The sequence below is a fragment of the Ruditapes philippinarum genome, unplaced genomic scaffold (assembly GCF_026571515.1).
Source record: "Ruditapes philippinarum isolate M1 unplaced genomic scaffold, ASM2657151v2 ctg321_1_1_1_1, whole genome shotgun sequence".
In the NCBI taxonomy this organism is placed as follows: Eukaryota; Metazoa; Mollusca; class Bivalvia; order Venerida; family Veneridae; genus Ruditapes; species Ruditapes philippinarum.
This window is the reverse complement of record NW_026860898.1, coordinates 237,587-257,657: the sequence shown is the minus strand read 5'-3', so window position 1 is coordinate 257,657 and position 20,071 is coordinate 237,587. Positions and strand designations below refer to the sequence as shown.

General features: G+C 31.6%; 2 protein-coding genes across 2 annotated transcripts; both read right to left on the bottom strand.

Annotated features, from left to right (window-relative positions):
* Positions 1 to 3,034: 3,034 nt before the first annotated feature.
* Positions 3,035 to 5,670, bottom strand: LOC132713794 (putative glutathione-specific gamma-glutamylcyclotransferase 2). The gene is made up of 3 exons (XM_060696473.1): positions 5,166 to 5,670; positions 4,955 to 4,990; positions 3,035 to 3,817 (listed from the first exon to the last, which is right to left on the bottom strand). The coding sequence occupies exons 1-3, from the start codon at positions 5,337 to 5,339 to the stop codon at positions 3,380 to 3,382; spliced, it is 648 nt and encodes a 215-aa protein (XP_060552456.1). The 5' UTR covers positions 5,340 to 5,670; the 3' UTR covers positions 3,035 to 3,379.
* A 1,994-nt stretch (positions 5,671 to 7,664) lies between these two features.
* LOC132713795 (putative glutathione-specific gamma-glutamylcyclotransferase 2) lies at positions 7,665 to 9,541 on the bottom strand. Its single transcript, XM_060696474.1, has 3 exons — positions 9,186 to 9,541; positions 8,829 to 8,864; positions 7,665 to 8,054 (listed from the first exon to the last, which is right to left on the bottom strand). The coding sequence occupies exons 1-3, from the start codon at positions 9,357 to 9,359 to the stop codon at positions 7,665 to 7,667; spliced, it is 600 nt and encodes a 199-aa protein (XP_060552457.1). The 5' UTR covers positions 9,360 to 9,541.
* Between the last annotated feature and the right edge of the window lie 10,530 nt (positions 9,542 to 20,071).

The window sequence follows — 20,071 nt, the reverse complement described above, 5'->3', positions numbered from 1 at the left end:
TTTTTTTTTTTTGGGTTTATAATGGGCCCGAGCTTCAGGTTTGGGTTAAATTAAGGTCCATACAGATATTTAAATCATTTAAATTCTTTGAAGAGGTCAATAAAATTTGTAAGCATTTGATTCGGTCACTTGATAAATGTATTTTTGGTGGAAATAATGAGAATTGGGCCGTGTGTTAAGTATTCAATTACATTACTATTCAATACAGTGGAAATTTGAACATGGAATCCAATATTGGCACATTGCTATCCGCGATTTTTGCATCCTGTTCTTGTTTGCATAATTACAGATGTAATTATAAGTTGTTATTTCCGGTACATATTGGATGGGAAAAAGATAAAAATTATCGTATAAGAAAATCATTTGATCGTAAATTTTATTATCCTTTAATTCTGGTATTAACGTCAGGAGTTATAAATTTCTACTTAGTTAAATATTATTTCTTCCTTAAAGCAACCTGATCGTTTTCTTATTCCATCTTTTGTTGGAAATGGCGGCCTTCATACAAATTCAATGTAGGTTTAAGTAATGCATATCAAATAAATGGTCTGGAATTGTACATGTATTGTGACTTTAATTGTCTACATTTGATCATTTATGTACATTTGTATGTCGAAGTATAATTCTTGTATCTTCAAAAATAAAGTATGCATTTTCTTTCCATTTCTACGGAAGTTAGAAGACTTCCAAATTGGAATCATTTTGGCGCCATTTATTTGGCGCCGTACGCATTAAGACAATGAAAGAACTCTTTACAGGATATTGCGACTGAATCGTAAAGAGTCCCAAGTTTCTTCCATTAACTTTTTAAAAAGGGTGGTTTTGTAAAATATTAACAATGTGGTTATATGCAAGTTTGTTAAGGCAATAGTAATCAAAATCAAAAATTAAATATAATAAAAATCAACAGCAACAAAAATCTTATGATCCTTTGTAAGAATATGGTTCCATGGACTCGGCCACAATGTAATGAAATTTAATCTGAACTATGATGATCTTAAATTAATAAACCAAGTGGTTTATTTCAAACATTATGAAACATTTGATGAACGTTATGTTGTTGTTTTTGGTGTAAAGTTGTTGTTTGATGTAGCAACGGTTCTCCTTCAACCACGCAGAACACAATTAATAACGGTCCATATTTACATGGCATTTTTACTCTGACGGGTGGTTGATACTAGTCGAGAAATATAAGGAAATATTTTATACTTTTACTGAAATACTCGGTGTATATCTTTCTAATTTTAACCCAAATAATATAGCACTTGACTTATAGCTTATGATTTTAATCACATTGAATGTTTCGCGCTTTTTATTCGTAAATTTCCTTTTGCGATTGTAATAGGCCATATTATTGGTATATCAAATACGTTGAATTAATAATGCATACGTGATTCAAATCGAGTGTGTTTAATTTGTATGCTGATAGTTTATGGAATTTATTTACACATTTCAATTCCAGACTCACTCGGAAAACAAACAGCAATTTATTTTATTTTGCCGTTAGATATAAACCTAATTATTGTTTACTATATAATTACAACAATAAGGTCAATGACCTCAATTTCATAATTAAACGTGTATAATTTAGTGATCTATATTACCTCACTCTGATTCACTTCCGTATAATTAATGCGCATGTGTAATATTTCACGAATTGTTAAAATGTAATGTTGTGGTTTTAGTGACGTCAAAGAGACAAATATCACAATATAGCGTGACTACAATAGAAAAATATATTTGAACAAGTTTTCTGTACGGTGTGGGGCACCGGCAGTTTAGAATTGCACTTTATGAACGCTGCGTATAAACGAGACCCATACGTATATACATATCATTTGGAGATGTTGTTTTGGTTTGTTTACAAGAATTTACCGAGTTACATCCGTGGTTTTATACACACAAAGACCAACGGTTGATATCATTGTAAATTTTGGTCACCCACGAATTCGAACCCTTCTCAGTTTACCGTATTTGTATAAATCTATTTTTAATTGCATAATTTTTTTCAAAAGATTTAGGAAAACAACATTGATACATGAGCCTTTTCTACTGTTAGACATCATTGTTCAAACCAGTTTGTATACTATGGTTTCAGTAATTAAAATACCATTCAACGGCCATCTATGCGGGGTTGCTCTCTATGCCGGGAAAAATCCGTTACAGGAGTCCGTGGTACGAACCCATTAAAGTACAATTAATTGGATTGTGTATGGATCTACTTCACGATAAGATTTCTGCCAAATTAAACGGTCTTATTTACAGTGATATAATCTTTTACATTGTGACAGAGTTTAAACATATATTCGACTTCGTTAAAGAGATAATGACCACGCCTTTCCTCTAATGGTCCATACTTGCTGTTATATGAACTTGTATCTGCCTATGTTGTCCATTATAAACGTAATGTTCGTTATATATTTACATTATAAGTAAATAGTTGTACTTTTATTTTGAAAACAGCACAGCTTCGGTTGTTTTTGTAGGAAAACTTTAAGATTGCAAACTATAAACTCTCTGTGTGAAGCGTTCAGTTAATTAGAATAAATGGTTGTATTAAAATCATGCCGTCTGTCGTGAAAAGTAGCATAATTATAAAAGACTACATTAACTAAAATAAGTTTTTGCCAGCCTGCATAGCTCAATCGGTTAGAGATCTAGACTTGTAATCCCGACATTGTGGGTTCGATTCCCGGGCTGGTCAACTAAAAATACTAATCAGTCTTTCAGATGAGACTTTAAATCGAGGGCCTTTGTATTAGTGCTTAAACACTTGGCACGCTAACGAACCAGGAAAAGGTTCTTGAATTGGGCATCTCTATGTATCTGCATCCTGGACTTTCCTCGATTAATAAATACTCTTCTGGAGTATTAACCCATATGGGCAACCGGTGGCGAGTACATGAACTCGAATTCACACACAAAGTTTTTACAGACAAAAAAGAAGGCCTAATGCCACCTACACAGGAGCGGAATACCATATTTATGTTGGTAATAAGAAAGTCGAAGCTGCAAAAAATGTAACAAAATCATCTAAAATTCAACACAGGGTGTCACAAGAACACATGGTGTCATTTGCCATTGTATTGCATATTCATTGTACTGTATATCATAGAATAAATGCATGGTATATCTGAAACATAATGTGTAAGTATATCTTACTAAATAAATAAATACATGTAAGTGCTGTTGATAAATAAATAAGTAAATAAATAAGTAAAGCAAACATGAAGTCAGCTAAAGACGATGACTATCAAGGTATAAAGTAATGAACACTGATCCATAATGCATGTACATGTATTCAAAATATATACATGTATCACTCTAATACTGACTTCATATTCTGAGATCAAAACTTATTCTCGTTTGGCAGAACACTTTATTCTCTCGATTCTTGTCTTTCTTCGAAGAATTCACTTTGTCCTATTAAAGTACTAAGGCAGTATTTCTGTTCAATCAACTCGCGCACACGTTTGTCTAACGCAAACAAGTGTTTATCTTTGTCTTCCGGTATATGCTCTCTTATAAAGTCCGCCATTTTAGTGACGTAATCAATGTTTGCACCACATGGTCCAACAGCGTTCACAATTTGCATCGCCATGGTGTTCATGCTTGCTTTCCCTAGGTAATATTCATTCTGAGGTGTTGCCATGAAAACAATTACAGAACTAGCCTTAGTGTCATCGTCTGCCGGATAGAACGCAGTTGTAATGACGTCATACCCACCAAGAGTCACTTCACGATTAGTTAAACCATTCAAAGCTTTACGTTTTGCTTCTTGGTCCTTGACTTCATACATCACGCCATATACTTTACTCTGAAAGAAAATAAATTTGTTTTCTTTATTAAAAATTAGCCACTAGATATCTTTATGGGAAAAAACATGAAAAACTTAAAATACTGGAAAGGAACCATTTCTTTGTGTGGTATCTAAAATTAATAATACAGTCATATTTAAGCCGATTCCATTCGCAAGATCTATTTAGGTGCACACGTTTCGGAAGTTTCCTTTCTTATCACAAAACTTTTTAATTTTTTTTTTTTTAATTTTACTATGTGCGATATCCATCACTCACATAATGGGAAGCCTGAAACTTGATACTCTTCCTAACCGATAATAGATATAATTCATAAAATTTTGTTTATTTATAATCCGTATGAAATAAGTGACGTATTATCTAAGTATGAAACGTCATTCTCTAATTGCAATACTAAATCCGTAAATACAATAACAGATGGGAAATACATTATTAATCTCCACACCCAAGGTGAGTGCGGGGAAAAGCAAGGGTAAGCCCCATTTTACCTACCATCTGTCCCCTCTGTCATATAAATGCAGGGGAAGTTTTGGCGCCAAAATAACTGGGGTATTCTAACTCACACGGCAAGAGCAACAAGGGTTTGATATTTCAAAATGTAAAAGACCCACTATTACTTGGTGAAAGGGGCCGTGCGCTATAAACCGGTGCTGGGGGAAGGGGGCTTAAACACCCGGTGCTGGGGTCCTACAACTGATTGGTACTTTAATGTATACTAAATATACTTTAACGGCTGAAAATTTTCTTAATTGTATGCGTGTTCTATCATGTAAATCACTCATACATATTTATGATTTCTTTTTTGTAAATGAATGACACTATTATTATGCTCAGTCGTAAATGTAAATTATACTACTATCGTACTTATGACGTCGAAAAAAAGAAAGCTCAACATGTGTTTAAGCGATCAATACCAAAACACGCGTGCTATACGTGTTATGTTTGGGTGATGCAATATTTGTAAAGGTTTGTTATTGTTTTCTTTAAACGGAAAAACGTGAGTCAAGTGAATGGGCTAGGTTTATCGTGCAGTTATTTATAAACAAACTTAGCATTGCATTAGATAGTTCACCTATAGAATATAACACTTAATGAAGCAGTTGATTTTAAATTGATTTTTATCTACGAATACATACCTTCTTATGCGGTATTAGTGTTGCAACCCGTCCGATCTGAAAGAAAATAAGTCCGTTTTATTTTCACGAATACTAACAAGTTTTTGCATGAAATGTAAATTATGCAGTACTATATATCTAAGATATGGAAAAAGTTTTAGATTTAGTGATAAGAAATGTTGATTAACAAGAATTTTAATAATAATAATAACAATAATAATAATAATCTTACATTATCAACCGTGCCTCTATGTGTTACATTTCCCTGCCAAAATCTTCTCTTATACCCGTCTATCCAGCCCGTCACAGCCCTCTCATACCGGAAATCCGGCTTCCAGAGCAAAGACCCGTACCCGAACACGCGCACGGATTCTCCCGCCTCCATCATTTTTTCAATTAAATCCATTTCAAAAATTGTTGGTGGAGTTTTTCTCTCTTTTTAAACATAAACAGAATGTTAACACTACGTCAAAGTCTGCGAATTAATATACACATCCGATGATATAATTATGTTATTCGATTTAAATTATGTTATGTTTTTTAAACATGATAAATATTAATCCTTTTCTGTAAGATATACACACGCTTAACCAATGAAAGTAAAAATCGCAAACAGATTTTATTATATTGACAACCTGAGAGTCGGAAACCATATGGGACAATGCTTTAAATTAAGGTGATGCAATTCAGATATACAACCACGTGAAAACGTGTACATGTACACTATAAATACACCTCGTTACCTACTGTTACAAATCCTTTAATCTATGTTCTTCGTTAACATTTACAATAAAATGTATTGTTTAAAGTGACTTTTTTACCACATAAATGTATATTTTTTTCATTCTTTAAATTATCTTATTTAAAAACTTATATGTATAATTATGTAGTAAGTTTCTCCAATAAATAGCGTAGTAAAGCAGTATAATGAATGATATGATTATTAATTGTACACATTATGCCTCAGAAATGAGTACTTATATTATTGTTAAAAAAGGGAAACATGTTACTTAAAATGATGTAATAATTGATTTAGCCACGGTACACATTCCGTATATACTACATTATTGGAATACGGTAGATAGCCAAGATTACCAAGGATAATGTTCCGTGCTTCATTCCTAGATAAAGAAACGCCACTGGAAGTAAAATAATTTGTCCTAAAGATAACAAATGTCAACAAATTGGTATTTTGACTTCCATAAAAAATACTAAATCAGTAAAACTATATAAACTTATTGTCAAAATGTTAGATTTGAACTATAAAAAGACACCAATAGTAATTCTAATAATAATAAATGTAAAATAGAAATTATACCGGTAACATAATTTCATGTTTCCTTGTCTTTTGCAGTTAAATTTTTCTCTCTCCTATCTTTATTTAATAAGGAGATGATTCTTGTTAAAGGCATTGTACTTTCAATAGCTCGGTAAGGTGTAAATTTAACATGCATGTATTTACCATATAATTAAGGTTTTTATTTCCATAGATAGGGCCTCCGTCGTCAAGAAGTTAAGTTACGAATCTGTCTACCCATCGCTGTTGTAAGATTTGTCTCAGAAATAATGAGTTTATCAATTCAGTTCAATTCTTTATTCATTAAAAAACAACAACATATTTTCATATTAACAATTAACTTATCAAATATACATGTTTGTAACAAACAATTACAAAATAAAATGCACAAAAAGCTGCCAGAATTTTAATACTGATTTATTGTTTTTCTTTTTTAAAGAAAATATACCAAACATAAGTGAATAACAAATACGAACCATTATCAGACAACTGAGAAAATATTCTAACAATGTAAAGCTGGTTTTATTAATGTAGCCTAATCTTAAAAAGTTTATCAAATCTTCCATTTTGAAGACATTTGGATGACAATTATAGTGTTCGTACTACAATGTAATCTCTTTTAAAAGTATCACATTCAAGCAAATAATGAAATTCATCCTCAATTCATTTTTTATTACAATGTGTACAGTGTCTAAAATTTCTTTTAATATCAAGATGACGGTTTTTTTTCTCTAGGTAGCTGGTGATTTGCAGTTCGAACTTTACAAAAATATATCTATAGGTTAACTGGTAGTACATCTAAGTACTTTTTAGAAATAACATTATTATTTTAAATATACTTTGTATTAAATATTTAGGTGAAATATCAACTGTATATCACCAGCCCTGCAAAAACAAGGGACAAATATTAATATATTCTTTTACTCAGTTAAAAAACCGATATCAAAATAGATCTATTAGATTTCAGACCACTTTAAAAATGTGTTAATATACATGTAGTTATTTCCAATGGGAACAAAGTTCCCATTGGAAAATATATTGCTCCCATTCGAAGACCAGGATCCCTTTGGAAATATATACGGTGATCAGTATACAGAAGATATCGAGCTTTTTGATTTCAGGAACAAATTCGTATTATTTTTTTTAATTTTCAGTAAAACAAAACGGGATAATATTAAAATAATTTTAAATCACAAACAAACAAGCATAAACCCGGAAATAAAACAGACATTTACAAAAATCACAAGTTTTTACATATTTTTGCAAATTACAATCACAAATGTTATTTTCTATGCGCGTCATCCAGACAGTTTGAACTCTCGAACTAGTTTTTCAAACACATAATCATGAATGTTATGATGGAATAAATATTTTATTATTGCACACATACATTGGTAATAGGCTATATGTTATTGCTCAATCTCTTAATGTTCTCTAATGAATTCGCTCTACTACTGTTGAGACGTACTCACGTACAAGTTTGTCTAGCTTAAACAAATGTTCATCCTTGTCTTCCGGTATATTTTCTCTAATGAAGTCCGCCATTTTAGTGACGTAATCAATATTTGGTCCGCATGGTCCAACAGCGTTCACAATTTGCATCGCCATGGTGTCCATGCTTGCTTTCCCGAGGTAATGTTCATTCTGAGGCGTTGCCATGAAGAAAATGACCGGGCATGGTTTCATTCCATTATCTCGTGGGTAAAATGTTGTTTCAATGACGTCATATCCGCCGAGAGTCACCTCACGATTAGTAAGTCCATTCAAAGCTTTAACTTTATCCTCATGATTTGAAACTTCAAACATAACACCCCAAACCCGATGCTGTAAAATATTCAAAATTATATTTTCAAATATTTTTTCCTAAGAAAAGAAAATCAACAATATCATCAAGAAAATTTCACATAGCATAAGAATTTTATAATCTGTTAAGCCGTATTTCATACATACGCATTGAGGAGAAAACATTTGACCATATTTTTTCAAAGGGATTGGTGTCATATTTCATTGTAGAAAACCCACACATTTATAAATAGATCATTCTTTTTATGGCAATGATCTGTAGCAATTTACATTATATCGATTTTTTACAAGTTATTTATATTTTTTACAAGTTATTTATATTGAGTAATGCTATAATTACCCGATTACATGGCATAATGGATGAGTTTAGATTTAATTAATACTAAATTTATTGAACTCATATTATGCTAGTCTCATATGTATTATTGAATCTACACGAACATAATATTTTATTTATCACATATCTGAAATAAGAACGGTTTACATTAAACAAAAAAGAGTCATTTTTCGTTGACGCGCCTATACAGTAGTTTAACGTTGACAGTAGCGCACTTTAACGGGCCATTATTCATTTTGCGGGCCGATTATCACCTTCCGGGTCTACTCTGCCGTGTATTAATCTCTTAGTAAAAAAAACTATATAAACGTCACGATTATCCAACTTTATAATACTGCACGTTTTGTAAAGATAAATTCTGCTGTTAAGATATGAGCCAATGTTACTTCAACAGATATAAAAGAATTGTCCGATTTGTTTAAACTTCTTGAACTCAAACAGATTTAAATGCAACGTACCTTTTTTGACTGGATCAGCGTTGCAACTCGTCCTATCTGTAAATTTAAGAATGATTTGTACATTAATAAAGCATAAATTATTGATAGATATTAACATTTTAGTTCAGCCTTACTACCGCTAAGTAGAACAAGTTAGCTGGTTAAAGTATGCAAATTTATTAAATGGATTTAATACTGAAGCCACATAAAAATCAGTTTTCTTTCTTATTACCCTGTACGTGATAATCTTAAAAATAAAATAAATAAATAAATAAAGTGTTTCCGGTGATTATCAAACTATTAATTGGGCTGATCTTTAGATTATAAGTACGCTCTGTCATGATGAATTTGTTTAAGTCGTTTACATAATTAACTTACATTATCAACCGTGCCTCTATGTGTTACATTTCCCTGCCAAAATCTTCTCTTAAACCCGTCTATCCAGCCCGTTTCTACCTTCTCATACTGGAAATCCGGCTTCCAGAGCAAAGACCCGTACCCGAACACACGTACAGATTCCCCTTCTTCCATCATTTTTTCGATCAAATCCATATCAATTTTTTTTATTTGTCTTGAGAGTCTATGTGATAAATTTTTTTTCTTTCTTTCAAGTTGGCGTCCGCGGATTTCAAAAATTTATTATAAAATAAAGTTTATTTTTATAATCAGAAATATGAAAAGTTTTAAGTACTTCTCAGAGTTTACTATTCAACAGTTGCGAATCATACTTTGTCACGCTCAAGTCTATACATATTTCGCGCATTTCATTCATATATATACATATGGAGAAAAAAACTGAAAGTATAGTTCCACGTAATTTCTGTATTACTTGAATAAATTTTGTAAGTCGCAGATAAAATACCCAAATACCAGTCCTTGCTTAAAAATAAGAACGATAGCTTTTGTAAGTTTCCAAAAATAATCATTGTTATTGTTGACTAACAAACTTTTTTTTTCTTCAAAAGAATGAATTACTCCCTCATGAACACGTAAGTTTGTATTGGGATATTTCTGTGAATTGTCGGCAAAATTTGGCTCGTTGCTAATAATCTGATTATAATTGTATTTAAAATGTGTTGTTCTTTTGTTTTTTATCAAAATCTTCATCTAAATTGCATTTAGAATGACGTTTTATATTTTTAAATATCACATCTAATGTACATGACATAGATACTTTAAATATTACTGCTAATTTTTTTTATCATTTTCGTGTACTTTTTCAGACCCGGAAGAGGAAATAGTCAATTTTTTTTTTGGTGCTATGTATGATTGATATATAATTCGTTTGAAAATCAAAGCATTCCTTTCAACTATTGTTTTCTTTCTATGAAAATCGAACGCTAGGGCTTGCTATTTCTGACATTAATTATGATGATAATGGGGTTGGGTTTACGCAACTTAACGTCAGAGACAAATATGAAAATACTGTTCTGCCTTCATGATTGGTATTTATTGATAAATTTTCTATAAATATCTGATCTGATACATGGAAATATATATTTAAAAGCGATATACAAGTCTAGTATATACAACGGGAATATCGGAATTCAAAATGAAACACTGTAGAAGTTTAAATGTTTAATTTACTCCGTATTTTGTAAATAAGAAATAGAAACAAATCATATTTGCGTCTCAAATCATAAAAAAAAATAATATTTTTTCCGATTAAGGTTAAGATAAGAAAATAATGTTTTTTTTTGTTTGTTTTTGTTTTTTAGTGTGTGTTCTCTTATGTAAGGTTGAAATCACCTTTAAATAGAGACACTTTATTGGCTAAAAGATATTAAAGTCCAGCAATGGAATATAAGATAATTTATACTTTTATAGTAATAATGTTCCACAGAATCTCCTTATCTATGTCACGATATTATCGATATTAGGTTAATCGTGATTGATGCCTCCACTATACAATATCGCGATACAATGATGTATCGATACAGGACGCTACATTTTTTGTAAACAAAACCACAAGATATGTCCGAATTTATTTTGAGAGTCCATTCTCTGGTATTATATTACCAAATGTTTTAAATGTTGCTTGGTTAAAGTAAGTTTGACACACTATCGATTAGCTGTTAAGTGACGGCAGATCAAATACCGGAAGTATAATACATAGTCATATTAGATAATTGTTTATTTTACGTATTTTTAATATCGGATTTCTGTGCTTACTTAATTTGTAGAAATGCCAGGTTCATCAATTTATAGTATCGTATGATTTCACCATTCTGTAGGCATTTAATATTTCAATGTTATTATGCGTAAATTCTTTATTTGACAATTTGTTTCACAATATGGTAAACGTAAATGTTTTAACACTGATTTGGATCCTATTCATAGTGTGACTTTTCAGCTTTTTTTCTGATGGGGTAAACCCCATGGTTAACCGACATGAAAAAGATCTATTCTAATAGATTATTTAGAAACAATATGGTAGTTGTTTTGTTTTATTCCGTAAAAGCAATGCAATAGTGACCCCACCATGATGGTAAAATCCCCTCGAAATGTCCCCCAAATAACTCCTTCTCTATTTGTCCCCAAAACAAAACTACCGCATGTGTGTGTGTGTGTGGGGGGGGGGGAAATGATAAAACTCATTTCTGTTGAATTTCTTCCTCAATCCACGTCTTTTCCAGGGGACCGGGATACCATTGACTACACTCATTACTCTATATGTTAACTACAGTTAATGTAAGATTATTCAACAACATTCATTGATTTTCAGTATGGGCATACATTTATCGATTATGACCTGTTACATTTTATTAAATAATGTCTTTAAATAACGATGTATTTTTAAGTCAAATTTCCAGAACAAAGCATGTTTACTTTCTCATGCTTTTAGTTTCGGTGGTTACGTATTCTATAGTATGCGTGTTATTAATCATTGTGACGTGTTTTTGTTGTTGTTTTTTTACGCGCGCGATCTTTTTATATTTAGCACCAGTAGAATTGTACGTGTTCCTTCCTGAACATGAAATCGAAACAACAAAGTTGTACATTTGCTGAAAATACATTTTTATGTCACCGTAAATGCGTAAATAAGAGAAAAAAATGAACGAATTTTAAAACATAAATATTCTACACGTTATATTTTGCTATTTATAAAACAAAAGAATCCTTGTTTTCACAAGATTTTTCTGTACGGAAAATAATATACTATTGCAAATCTTTCTTTTTTTTAAATATTTATTTATCATTTATTGATTTATTTAAATATTCATTCATTCATTCATTCATTCATTTATTTTTGAACTACTGAAGTTGACTACGGAATTCCGTAACGGACATCGCCTTTTAATGTGATAGAATGGCAGATTATATTCAACAATTAATACGATGATCGAAAAACAACGGTCAATTAAATGTCATTACAAGTTAATAACTCGATACTACAACAACAATCACACCAACGTCTCACCAACATAAATGTACGTATGTATACGTAGTATATATAGTTAGATATCGGTGTTTATTACGTATGTATAGATAACTTTATTACAAGTGACACAATAATGTATGTGAAATTCACGCTATCTTTGTCAACATGTTCGTAACTAAATATTAAACTATGTAATATATGTTAAACTGATTATGTCAAATCCTATACTGAAGGAAACAAAATAGATTAAACTGTTCACCTTCAAGAAATTTGCAGACTATCCATTGATTTTGTGATTGTATATATGTATGTATGAATGAATGTATTAATGTAATTGACTATGTACTTTGTATACGTCAAAATAAACTTTCTGTTCTGTTCTGTTCATAAATGTACGTATGATGATGATACTGCGATATTAATTTCACACTTATAAAAAAAGCTTCCAGCGTTTGCATATTGTAATTTTTTAATTAAAATCACCATTGTCCATTTTTATCAACTGAACCCCATTTTCGTATTGAGAGTCCGAAAATCCATATCAAATATACATGTATATTGTACTCCATTAAGCCTCGTTTTCATTTTCGCGGTACCAATCAATATTATAATTTTGAATACATGTTTTTTTCTCTTTTGCAATGTGTTGCCCTGCTATGAAAAAAGAAAGAAAAAAGGCACACCGTATATCACAGATTGCTGCAGTGATTTTGTTTGTTTGTTTGTTTGGGTTTTAAGTCACAGAGACACAAGTACAGGTAGTGATAATTTACTGATTTCTGCAGGTGGGTTATAGATTTGGTATATTTATATTCGCAAAAGAGGTCAATTCCATTGCTATAGACTTACTGTCCAGTGACTGGAGATATTATACGGTAGTTTGGGATTCGTTTCTTGTTTCGTTTTAAATCATTTTGACAAGATTAAAGATGACAGCTTTGGAAAAATCCTTGAAAATGTTTTTCTCTTTTTTTTCTTCAAAATATCTAAAGTTTTAAATAAAAAAGGTATCATACACATAAACAATCGTTACTGGTCTGAATCCATGCTGGTTGCAAACCCATTATGTTGGTTTTGTCGTGACGCGGCAGAAATGTATTTTCGAGGCTGCCGATTATGACTGGCAGAAATGCTCTGAAGTTGGATAACCTTCTTATTAATTTCTTTATTCGTATCCGTATCGTGCCGTAATCAAAGCTTTTATGTGAAAGCTTTTATGTTTAGGCGAAGCCTTATAATAAAATATATACCCATAGCGATTTGCACCGAAACATATATATGTGTATCACTAATATTTAATTCCATCAATTACTCATTTATCTAATTGTTTAATTTACTTGATAAAGATGAAAGTGAAAATATACTATTCTATGTACATCGTCCATATATTTGAAATTGAACTTGTACTTCTTTTATGTTTAATATTTGAGAACAGTAGATACTGTATCAAATGTCAACAGTGACTAATAGGCCCATAAGGCCGGATGTTTTAAATACCTTTATTAAAATATTTGTATATGATTATATTGTAAATAACACATGTCACTTTAATAAACAATTTACTTACTTACTTACTTACTTACTTGCTTACTTACTTACTTACTTACTTACTTACTTACTTTACTTTACTTTACTTTACTTTACTTTACTTTACTTTACTTTACTTTACTTTACTTTACTTTGCCTTGCATTGCCTTGCCTTGCCTTGCCTTGCCTTACCCTACCCTACCCTACCCTACCCTACCCTACCTTACCTTACCTTACCTTACCTTACCTTACCTTACCTTACCTTTTACCTTACCTTACCTTACCTTACCTTACCTTACCTTACCTTACTTACTCAACAATTGCGATAAAATTATCATTTGTAATAGTTTTCTTATGTCAGTTAAGATATTAAACATAGGTAAAGGTGCATCGAAAAAAAGCTGTTAATAGACACTTAGTTGCAGAACAACTATAAAAAGAGCTAATGACATGAAACACATATTTATGGGGGAAAAATTCCTGTACATGTATGTAAGAAAGTCTTATCTGTTAAGTGATTCACTGTTGAATTTAAAGACATAGCATTATTGTAATGTAAAATCGCATTGGACTGACGGACTTCGTTTGATTTTGAATTACATGTACGTTTACTGTGTGTCATTGCAAAAAAGTATTTCGTCGGTGCACCTGTCGCACTGGTACCCTTCCATCTCAACGAAAAGTTTAATGACTTCTGCTACATCTTCATAGACAAAACTGAAAAAATAGAATTTGTTTAAAGGGACTCCACTGAGGTTAAAAAGCCTAAAACATAACATAAGAACCTTACATAAATGAGCTTGGGCACTTTAAACAGAAATATAATATTATGCAAAGATAGTTCAGAAATAAACTTTGAAATAAATTGAAAATCGTATTTTTATGCCTTTCTTAGCCCGATTTCAGCGAAAAGTGTTTAAACGCTTTTCATTTTGGGGTCATTCTTTTACAATTTGAATAATTATTCAGGAAAAACGAATTGCGCGAATGATCTGAAATTTTGCACAAAGATTAGTGGTCTAAACCTACATCAAATGGTACATTTATCTGGAAAAATTATTTTCAGTCCCATCATGTCAAAAAAACCTCAGTGGAGTCACTTTAAACTTTAAATATGCTTTGTAAAGAATTGGCAAAAATGCGCACAGGTTAATAATTGCAAACAAAGTGTGAAATATATTTCCCCACATTTAATGCATATAAAACGTTTTTGAAACGTTCATGTTTTGCAGAAATATAAATAATTCTATTTAATACACAAAATGAAAAGTAGAAAGATCTGTAAACTCAAGATTTTCATGAAAAGGTCCTTAGGTTTTTTAACGAAGTTTTAAGTCAAAGTTATGAGTTACATTTTCTATTTTGGCATTTAATTTGGCAGCAAAACTTTTAACTGATGACGCTCAAATCGATTTCCGCAGGACGCAAGTCATTTTCGTCGTGCATGGTCATGGAATCCTTTCTACAGTCATTCGCACTGTGTCTCTGTTCTGGCATGTACAGAAGTTATCAGTTCCTTGCGAAAGTAGTTCTGCAACTAGTACTAGTAAAATACTTGACTGCCTGTCCGGGAACGATGCGGTAGTTGAACTATGCGCTGGTAAATGGGACGGTAAACTACCAAACTTAGCACCATATATAGAGCCTGGTCAGACTACACGGATGTGCCGGCTGGCTTGATCTATTTACAGATGACAAAGGCTAATCACCCCAGTTAGAGGAGTTAAAAGTATTTAGAATAAATTCTAAACGAGAAAATCCAGAGATATTATATTAGATCAACTCGTTATGGAATAAGAATAATAAATCATAGTTTGAAGAAAAATTTTGATACAGACAGAGTTCTTTGTGAGTGCTTCGTCAGTACTTTGTGAGTGTGTACAAGCATGCACTGACAATTCAGGTTTGAGGGTAAAAAAGCAACACGTTTCCAGATAAATGTTCATTCCTATGATAACTCCTATGAAAACTTAACAACTGTTTTAATGAGTTTAAATATCATGCTTCCGGATTAAATGATCTAACCTTGTCCAAGACTTATTATCTGCAGAAAGTACCATAGCTTTTCTACTCATCAAAATATATCGAAATTTCAATACTTACTACTTAAGTCATGCGATAAAAATTTGGTGATGATATAGTAAATTCTGTCATGTATTGCATTATGTAGTCAAAGGTTCCCCAGGAATGTTATTATTTAATTATACATTTGTTAAAAGAGTAAATACAAATGTATATCTTTCCCAAATTTGACTTTTTTTTTAAAGATTTTTTACTCATCTGGAGGTTTCTTGCTTTAACTTTGAGGATATAGTACTTGAAAACTTACTACACGAATGAGCAATACACGAATGTACAAAATAATATTAAGTCACCGAGAATGTATGAATACAAACCCAAAGGCGAGTGAATCAAAGGACGACTCGAATTTTGTAGTAACTGTAGAGGTTACCTCCCTTGCACTATATTCGAGTTTTGTCATTTTCCCTCAAAAGTGGCTATTGCGTTTTCGCGCTTCGTTTAAACAGGTGGTTGGCTAACACCGGGAACATACCGTTATGTCTTTTGTTCGTTAATTTGAGGGGAGTAACCAATTACAATAATACATTGACGCCAGAAACATTCGTTGGAAGATGGTGTCCTCTGCTCAAAATAAACAGTAAGCGTTCATATTATGGGAAAATTCTCTTGACAATAGTACTCTGCTATTAATTATTAAAGAAATAATAACATTAGTGAAATAGCAAAGAAGTAGATCTCGTTAATTATAAAGGGGTCTGTTAAACCGTTCTACGTATTTTTTTATCCATCAACCTTATGCGTATGGTTCAATTTTTTTTCTTCACTGTAATTAAAACAGCCCTGGTTTGAGGATATCTGGAGACTGACATAACATAGAACATTGACCTTCTACTGAAGAATATATCTACCGTATTTAGAACCATATACATATACATGTTTATACATATGGAAGTTTTAAAGAAATACAGTGAGCACGCAGTATCAGAAATTTCTTAATGAAGTACTTAGCATTTTTACGGGAAGACATGTATACAAAATTCTTATAATAAACTTAAAGAATCAAGGAGAGCGCAAAAGTAACAGAAGGCGTGACCTGAGCAAAAATGCTTACAAGAGGCATTTCGCCCTTCTCTCATCGTCCATTAAACAGATCTCTAGATTTATATTAAGTAAACTATCCAAGAAGTGCAGTAAAATGTATGTATTTGGTAAAGTATCCAAGCCTCGCAGACGGTAATATCTTTCAGACGCGCAGACGACAATATCTTCTAAAATAATCTCAAAGCCAAAAAAGAAAAAGGAAACCTGAATGGTGTGATGTCTATATAAGGAGAAATATCCAATATGACGTAACATAGTGGTACGATATTGTCGTACGATGCTTCAGACAGACAATCATAATAAAAGGAAAGAAAAAAAAACAACCGAATTTAAATATCGAGACATTAGTCTGTGTAAGAAACTATCAAATCATGAATAAATATTCCCCCTGCGTCTTATCCAGTACTCTTATATAGTTCTCTTTTGGACAATGTCCATAACAATTTGATTTGAAAAAAAAGAAATTGCCTATACAAGTGCAATAAATAAATTATGAAAGTTATTGTACTGTTGCTCGTGGCATTCATTCTTGTTCATAGTTATTGTAAATATTGTTCTGGTTGGAGGTTAGTGTGTATTTATAGCGTTAATGGAATAAAAAAGGTATTGCAAATAAGAAATAAAGGGATAATTTTCAGATTATTTTAGACTGGATTTTGTATCGGTCGGTATAAACTTATTGACTATACAAGCTCGAATATTAGTTTGTACTTTTAAGCTGGAAAAAAATAAAGTCAATGTATGCTGTAGGCACATATCTACAAAAACCACAGCACTTGTTTCCCTATATCTCTTTATCATGCTTACCAGCACATGAAACTCATAAATATCACGTGCCGCGCATTACGCATGCGCGTGTGCCGCGTGCGCGATGCCATAACAACAATAATAGTCACAGGTGAGAAAGTGCTTTATTATAAAAAATAATTTCAAGCTATCTTTTATGTCTGACATTAAAGTCTCAATTAATCGGAGGTTATATGTATTAATACATAGAGCTGACTGCGAATCTTCGTTGATTATAGACCTATAACATGAATACGTGTTCATTATTTAATTATTGAAGCCTCTCTAAAGCGTGGGAAAATATGATAAAAATAATTACATACATGTGGCACACATCATATCTTGTGTAAAATATGCACGGGTTGTCGTCTGATGTTTTGAAAAACAATAAGTGCTTCCAGTTTCTAAAGTGACTCGTCTGTATATTTGTGTATATACCGACAAGCTTTGCTATTCTATCCCAAACATCATAGTAATTTTTTTGTATCTCAAAGACCTGTTTATATCGTTTGTAGAAGTTATTCTAGCTCAGTGCTTCGTGACAATTCCGGATGACAAAGATAAGTAAACATGCGTTCTGTTTATAGAGGATGTTGATTGATTTATCTGAAAAATAATATTATTATAATAATTAATGATACATTTTTTTAGTAAAAATGTGTTTCAAAAGATTTTTCCCAGTTATCTTTTTGTTTGTTTGAAATGTTGAATAAATTAAGTCTACTAAGTCAATGTTTTAGCTAGATCTTAGAAAAGTTTCCATCTCAATTTGGAAAAGATTCCATACTTTGAATTTGCCCTTATGGCCTTGAAATTGAATATATGCAATGAATTTGATAAGACTGACTGTTTTTTTTATTAAAACAAATAATTCTCTTTTATTGTGACATATCGTCCAATCTTATAGGTAATCTAAGACAATCAAGCTAGCCGGTGTCCATGTAAGATTTCATATTTGTACACACGATCAGCTGGTCCGTATCTTTCTTCTGGAAGCGGCAAATCAAGACAACTAAGGTTAGGAATGGCCGCTGATAGATTGAAATGATACCCCTTTATACTGATTGTGGATATCACAGTGGTTGCGTAAATATTTACTCGTCTTTTCTTCCGAATTTACAAAACATTTTGACAGATGGTACGGCTTTGTACATGAGGTCATGTATACATTATATGATTTTCTATGAAACATATGTTTTACTAAACATGGAAAGCAGTCGCTATGGTATATATCTCCCCAGTTTAAAAGATAATAAGCCAGATATGAAATGATTGTCTGATTTTATAAATGTAGGCAATGGAATATTTACTAAACAATCCCTTGCTTTCATACATTTCATATATTTTGATGTATTAACGCCAGGGTACAACTTATTGGTCTAACAAAGCTTTATGATAATTATCTGTTGTTACAAGAAACGAATATTATCAGAGAAGTACTAACGTTTGTTGACGTATCTAGATGACATAATTTAAAGAATTTTGTCTTGAAAAGATAAAATATATCCTTCAACTTCATACTTCAAACAAATCGAACAGGACGCCAGGAACTATTTCCGGTTCCGGTTTTATATCTTTGACATTGACCTTTTTATAACATATGCTCTATAAAACGACTTATGTTTGTTTTGTTTTTCTGAAAAACTTACAAAGCAATGACTTGGCTCGATAAAATGTCATTCTATGGGCGCCTATTTTTTCTTATTTTTAAAACCTTTTCTACTACATAACGATAAGGTACCTACATATTTCTCATGTCAATTTATTTTTTTACATACAAAAATAAGATTGAAGATCTACTTGCAGAATTTTTTGTATCAGCAAAAAAGTAAGTACTTAATGTGAAATAGTTTTTATCTTTTATTAGCCACATATAATGCCAACATAATGCATAGGAACCTTCGTTGCAATAAAATATTTAAAGGAAGAGGGACGGACGAAGTCTCTCGTAACATTAATTAAGAAACTCCCTATTCCCGTCAAATGCAAAGTAAAATATGAAGGGAACGGATAGCACGTGCATTCAATCTGCTTTTAATTTCATGACAAAAAATATGCTTATATTTCATGTAGGTACATAAATGTAGAAAATGAATTCATATGAACGTTTTGCAACCATGACCGAAATGTTCTTTAATACTCTTATGAAGTTATTTTTAAAGAGGAAGAAGAAGTAAAAATCCTGCAGATGTACGTAATTCGATTCTCTGAATGTTATGAACTTTTCATCACATTAAATTTTGAAATTATCAAAATGATGAAAATCTGTTGAAAAGTGTTTGATTTCTAAACAGATAAGTCTAATTTACGGTAGAAAGGTTAGATTCGCTATTGCACACTCAAGTGATAGCAAAACGACATTATTTCTACAATTATAAGCTTATACCTACTTTTTCGCCATAATCTGACAGGAGTTATCTCTTATCAATGATTATCTTTCTTTGTA

What these genes read in the sequence shown, in the direction of transcription:
- LOC132713794 (XM_060696473.1), bottom strand. Translation starts at nt 5,339, where the DNA reads ATGGATTTAATTGAAAAAATGATGGAGGCGGGAGAATCCGTGCGCGTG. An exon ending in ATAGAGGCACGGTTGATAAT is followed by an intron (nt 4,991 to 5,165) that starts GTAAGATTATTA and finishes ATTTTCTTTCAG; the next exon opens with ATCGGACGGGTTGCAACACT. An exon ending in CACTAATACCGCATAAGAAG is followed by an intron (nt 3,818 to 4,954) that starts GTATGTATTCGT and finishes ATTTTCTTTCAG; the next exon opens with AGTAAAGTATATGGCGTGAT.
- LOC132713795 (XM_060696474.1), bottom strand. Translation starts at nt 9,359, where the DNA reads ATGGATTTGATCGAAAAAATGATGGAAGAAGGGGAATCTGTACGTGTG. An exon ending in ATAGAGGCACGGTTGATAAT is followed by an intron (nt 8,865 to 9,185) that starts GTAAGTTAATTA and finishes TTAAATTTACAG; the next exon opens with ATAGGACGAGTTGCAACGCT. An exon ending in CGCTGATCCAGTCAAAAAAG is followed by an intron (nt 8,055 to 8,828) that starts GTACGTTGCATT and finishes AATATTTTACAG; the next exon opens with CATCGGGTTTGGGGTGTTAT.